This window comes from Fukomys damarensis, unplaced genomic scaffold (genome assembly GCF_012274545.1).
Source record: "Fukomys damarensis isolate Sample0158 unplaced genomic scaffold, DMR_v1.0_HiC HiC_scaffold_14, whole genome shotgun sequence".
In the NCBI taxonomy this organism is placed as follows: Eukaryota; Metazoa; Chordata; class Mammalia; order Rodentia; family Bathyergidae; genus Fukomys; species Fukomys damarensis.
The window spans coordinates 12,010,130-12,016,129 of NW_022900926.1; the positions used below are offsets into that span (position 1 = coordinate 12,010,130).

General features: G+C 55.3%; 1 protein-coding gene across 2 annotated transcripts in view; it reads left to right on the forward strand.

Annotated features, from left to right (window-relative positions):
* Positions 1–6,000, forward strand: part of Enpp3 (ectonucleotide pyrophosphatase/phosphodiesterase 3) — a 74,769-nt gene that overhangs the window by 28,205 nt on the left and 40,564 nt on the right. For both annotated transcript variants that reach the window (XM_010639120.3, XM_010639119.1), the window contains 5 exons: positions 170–235; positions 832–904; positions 2,583–2,691; positions 4,342–4,470; positions 5,006–5,037. In XM_010639120.3, the coding sequence (XP_010637422.1) occupies positions 170–235; positions 832–904; positions 2,583–2,691; positions 4,342–4,470; positions 5,006–5,037 (409 nt within the window). The remainder of the gene's footprint in view (positions 1–169; positions 236–831; positions 905–2,582; positions 2,692–4,341; positions 4,471–5,005; positions 5,038–6,000) is intronic.

The following is a 6,000-nucleotide window of genomic DNA, read 5'->3' on the forward strand; positions in this document are numbered from 1 at the left end:
AGCGTGGGCCGTGGTGACGCTCCCCTCCTGTCCCTGTGGCTGGGAGGGTGGAGGAGCTGCTGGGCCGTGGGACCCCTACGCTGTCCAGAGCCCCCACAGCTGCCTGGGTGGAGAGAACGGAATGGCTCCCGTTTGATCAACTCAAACCAGGCTGTGCTCTTCTCTTCAGCTCTGTCCCCTACGAGGAGAGGATCTCCACGCTGCTCAAGTGGCTGGACCTGCCCGAGGCAGAGAGGTAACCCAAAGCTCTGGGGACAGAGGTTGCGCTTGGAGGGACCCGGGGGAGGAAATGCCATTCTGGATTGCCAGGGACAGTTTTTGAAAAAAGCTTGGCAATGCCTTTCTGTTTTCTGAGATGGGATCTCACTATGTAATTCTCACTATATAATTAACTCACTGTGTAACCCAGGGTGGGCTCAAACTCAGCAACCCTCCTGCCTCAGCCTCCGCAGACCTGAGATTTCAGGTGTGCGCCACCACACCTGGCTGGAACTGCCATTTAAGGGGAACTTTTCAAGAATTGCTCCTGATGCCAACCGCTGAGATAGCCAGTGCTCGCGGGGGAGGCTGAGGCAGGCAGAGTCACAGGGCACTGATGGGCACTTCGGGGGCCTGGGCCACGGGGCCCAGAGTGATGTGGGGAATGCGGTGCATCAGAACCCAGCCCACTGCAGCAGCGCGGACTGGGAGAGGCATCGGGAAGCCACAGGTCGGGCGCACAGCCGGCTGTAGAGTGCAGCTCGTGCCCGGCCACCTCCGCTGGGGACCGGAGGCTCCTGGGCACCTCGCCTGCTGCAGGCCTCTCCTCTCCTCCTCTGTCTCTGTCCCCAGGCCCAGCTTCTACACCATCTACGTGGAGGAACCTGACTCCGCTGGCCACAGCAGTGGGCCCGTCAGCGCCCGCGTGAGTCTGAGAACAAAGCAAGCCCGTAGCCCCAACCAGGAGGCACAGATAATGCTCTCTCTCCTGAGCACAGACGCGTCCCATGAATATGCATTCCTTCAGAGTAACTAGTCTCAGAAGGACCTGACTCACAAGTGCGAGGTCCTGACTTCCGCCCTGTACCAAAAAAAAAAAAGAACCTTTTAAACCATGAAATAGTTAAAATTCTCAGGACTCACTGGGCACAGCTTGAGTCCTTTGAGAAACATTTACCTGGTAGACACTTACTGAACCTTCTGCAGTGGCGCTCTTGATTCATACACGCTGAAAACACCAACCCTGCATACTGTGAGTGGCCAAGCACTCCGGAGGCTGAGGCAGGAGGATCTCTGCAAGATCAAGGCCAGCCTGGACTATGTAGTGAGTTCAAGGCCAGCCTGAATGACATAGCCTGGCCCTGTCTCAGGAGACACACACACACACACACACACACCTGTGTACACAGGGACATACCTAAGGCATGTGCCGATCACCACGCTAATGGCGCATTTCAGGTGCAGCTGCCTGCCCTGGCTTTTTCTACTCACACAGTCACATTCCTGAGTCCCCCGTACTGTGCTTTAATGTGCTGTGTTACTGCTTCACACAGAGTAACTCCCCCCACCCCGGGGCCCCTGTTTTTCTGCTACACTTTTACCTCACACATAGAGCGTTTTGTTCGTTTCTTTTGTTCTTGCCACACAGTCTCACTGTGTAGCCAAAGTCTCCCTACCCCCGGATTTCAGCAGTCTTCTTGCTTCAGCCTCCTGTGTGCTGGGAGTATGGGTGAGCACCACCACAGCCGGCCAACATTCGAACTGTGGAAAGTGTGATGGATTAAGTGAAGGGTCGTGGGGGTATCGGGGTCTGGGTGCCTGAGCTAGGAGGCTTCCGCTTGGCAAGCGTTTTCCCATGATGCTCTGGCCCTGGGGATGGACAAGTCCCGGGGTTTCCTCCACGAGTGACCCTAAATGTGGCCTCAAGAGTCATTGCATTGCAGATAGAATGAAAGGTTGGGAGGAAAAAGTCAGTTCAGAAGAGAAAGCTGGGTACAGATGGAAATGTTGGCCGTGCTCCTGACGGCAGGGAAGAGTTCAGAGCACTGAATTAAGTCCAGCCAGCTGGGGGCGCTCTCCTGGGATTCCAGCACAACGGAGGCTGAGGCAGGCGGATTGCTCCGAGTTCGAGGCCAAGAGTTGTGCAGCCCGGGCTCCATAGTGAGTGCAAGGCCAGCCCGAACTACAGAGCGAGACCCTGTCTCAGAAACAAAAAAACAAAATAAATGCAAAAAAGGCAATCGTTGGAATGGTATCAGGAGACAGTAAACGGTTTTCCTAATCTACGGCTGCCACACTTTCCTACTCTTAAGTGAAATTTCCCTAAAGCTGAGTCAGTGCCATCGCTATCTGATGAAGGGTGGAGAAATGCAAAAACGTAGCGAACACGAGCCGCAAAGTGAACACGGACTCGTTCGCTCCGGAGACCCAGGCGCTGCTGCGAACCTCCGGTCTCTCTCCTCGTCTCCCGTGATCTGCGCGCTCTGAGGCGCACGGCCGCCGCGGGCGCGGAGCAGAGTTTCTGGGTCCCGCAGCTGCCCCTCTGTGGTCCCAGGGGACCTGCTCTGTCTCTGCTCACCCTGCTCACCTTCTCGACCCCTCAGGTGATCCAAGCCCTGCAGCTGGTGGACGGGGCCTTCGGGATGCTGATGGAGGGGCTGGCGCAGCGGAACCTGCACACCTGCGTCAACCTGGTCCTGCTGGCCGACCACGGTACGCCGCGTCATCGTTTTGTTTGGTCTTGGTGGCAGGATCTCACTGTGTGTGTATGTCAGGCTGACCTTGGACTTAGAGATCCTCCTGCCTCAGCCTCCTGAGCACTGGGAATACAGGCGAGCACCACCACCATGCCTGATGAGTGTGATAATCTAAAACATATATTTCTAGACTCAGGAGCTCTTGAACTTGCAAAGCGAATTTTGTGGTAGATGAAGAAACAGGACTGTTAGAATTTAACTATTTAACATTTCTGGCCTTCTTTTCAGCAGGTGGTTGGCTTCCGTTTACTGTGTTGGCAAGCTTGATCAGGCTCTGTGTGGGTTTTTATTTTTCCAATTTTAAAAAGGATTTTATTTAGCGAACATGGAAAAACACAAATATCCTTCACGTAACACATGTACCTCATCCCTGCAGGAAGTATCTCTTCTTCACAAAGGATCTGAGATCCTGAGATATAAAGAGTCATGAGAGAATAGTCAGGGAAATAGTACACTAAACTGCTAAAATCCTAAAATTGTCTACTAACATTTTCAACATCTGACACACCGAATGACTTTCATCTTCTTTGCTTTTCAATAAAATAAAGACAGAGTGAGTAATGTATGGGTTTTTTAAGACAGGGTCTTCCTGTGTAGTCCAGGCTGCCTTCACACTTGCAGCGATCCTCCTGCCTCAGCCTCCTGAGTGCTGAGATCGTAGCCATGTGCTGCCACCACACTTGGCTGCATATTTTTTTTAAGTTACATTGGAAAATGTGTCTTTGTGCATCACCTTTTGTCTGTAAAGTCCCCGTCCCCTTGCATCTCCCCACCATAGCTCTTGAGTTTGGCTAACCCAGACGTTCAAGGGGTGTGCGGGTGTGTTCCATGCGGGGACAGCCTGGCCTGGCGCCGCTCACCCTCAGAGCCAGGTGAGGCAGGCAGCAGGGCGAGCCCACTGAGGGGCTGGGCTGTGGCTCCTGTGCCCGTGCCGCAGACCCCAGGGCCACTCGTGCATCCCATGGGCCCTGAGAGGGGTCAGAGCAGGGTGAGAGCCAGGAGCGGGCATTGTGGCCACACACGGAGCGGCACGAGGGATGGCGTCTCTGCCCACCCAGGTCGTCACAAGAGCCAGTCAGTGGGAAGGAACTCGTGACGTGGCTCCCCACACGCTGCGGCCACCCTTGTCCTGTCCACGATCCCGGGCCTTCACCCCGAAGCGCTGGGCAATATTCCCAGTCCTCGTGACACGGGCCGTGTGATCTGTGGGTCCCTAGGTAGTGCAAGGCAGATGTTCCAGCCCCCAGCCCGCTGGGTGTCGTGTTCTCTAAAACCCAACTGAATTCTAGGAACGATCAGGGTGAAATTAGGAAGAATTTGTGGAAAGACAGCTTCCGTCTAAGAGACGAGGGGCCCAGAAAGCGAGTCGCCGGGGGCGCCCCTTCTCGAGGGTGTTTGACTGAGCAAAAGCCACCGGGTGGGGCGAGCTCCAGGCGGGACACAGCTGACGTCTTCCAGGACCCGGGCCTGGCCGCTGCCTGCAGGGTCTGTGACTGCCTCGGCCTCCTGCATTCCGGGACAGTCTCGGGGAGAGGCCCGTGACCTTGCGTCCCGGCCCGGCTGTTGCTTTGGTTCTTCCTGTTCCATGCGCGTCTCTGTGACTCAGGAATGGACCAGACCTCCTGTGACAAGGTGGAGTACATGTCGGATTACTTCCCCGAGATCAACTTCTACATGTACCAGGGCGCCGCTCCCCGGATCCGGGCTCGGAACCTCCCGCAGGACTTCCACAGCTGTGAGCGCGGGCCGGGCCGGGCCGGGTCGGGCCTGGGAGGGGTCGGGGAGGCGGGGGGCCGGGCCCCACTCCCGCTGCCGAGGCCACGCGGGACGGTCGGCCCTCTGCTGGCTTTTCTGTGAAGACCGCGGGAACCAGCGTGCGTGCACTCTGCGGTGTCTGTGGCTGCGCAGTCTCGGGCAAAGTCTGTTCTCTTTTTCCAGGACTCAAACCCAGGGCCTCGAGCACACTGGGCGAGTGCTTCCCCACTGACCTGCACCCCAGCCCTTTTAGTTTGTGTACTTCTGAGATGAGGTTGGCCTGGAACTTGCACTCCTCCTGCCTCAGCCTCCTGAGTAGCTGGGATTAGAGCTGACTGCCACCGCACTCAGCTCCTTTTACTCTGCTCTGAAGCACTAATGTAATTCTGTTTATAGTCGCTTTTGCTTAAGCGAACCAGTGAATTACAGTGTGTGTGACATCCGCCCGCATCGTTCCGAGTTTTTGCAGTTGTCAAGTATCACTTGTAATTGGTTTTTCTTTTTCTTCTGAACAGTTAATTCTGAAGAGATTGTCAGAAACCTCAGTGTAAGTATTGCGGTCTCCTATACCTGTCCCGGTTAGCGTAGTGACCTTAACCTGGATTTTGGAAAGTTACGTCGTGTGTTCTGAGTCCGAGGCCCTTGTGATCCCTCTCGAGCGTCTCCGTCAGCGAGCACAGTCGTTGGTTTCATCTCAGTTGTTTGATTTTGCATCGGCCCATCCCAGGGGAGTAGCTGGGGGTCACCCAGGCGCTACCTCCTTGTTCCGTGACCGCGGTGAGTGCAGATCACAGGTCAGAGACAGAACAGCTTCACCCTCAGCGGAAGTACAACTGCATCTTTGAGGGGTGGTAGTTGGGTTTAAACAGGATCTTTGTGCTGAGCTAATTGCCTGGCCTTTTATTTAAAAGGGTGGTTTTTGGATTTTGTTTTTGTGGGGTTTTTTTGTTTTTGTTTGTTGTTTTTTGTTTTTTGTTTTTGTTTTTTTGAGACAGGGAATCATCATGTAGATCAGGCTGGCCTCGAATGTGTGGTGATCGGCTTGCTTCAGCCTCCTGCGTGCTGGGATCACAGGCGTGCTTCACCACGCCGGCTCAGCCTTTTAAAGGCATTTCATTCATTCATTCATTGTTGAGATAGGGTCTTGCAAAGTCACTAAGTTGCCATGGCTGCGCTCAAATTTGAGATCCTCCTGCCTCAGCCTCCCGAGTTCTGGGATGACAGGGGAGCCCTGCACCACCACGCCCAACCTTACAATTGCTTTTGATTTGTTCCCTCATCCTAGTAAATGTGCAGGGAAATTTTCAGCGAGCTCGAGGCGGTCCTTTTCAGAGCAGGGTACCTACCCCGGAGAGGCCCAGCAGGCTCCTGCACAGTTGGCTGGGGCTCAAGCTCCGGGCTGAGTAGACCGCACCACTGAGGCACCAACCCAGGCCCGGCGGCCTTCGCGGGGAAGAGTGCGCCGCACAGTCGGACCGCCCGAGTGGCCTCAGCAGGGCGGGCGTCCGCC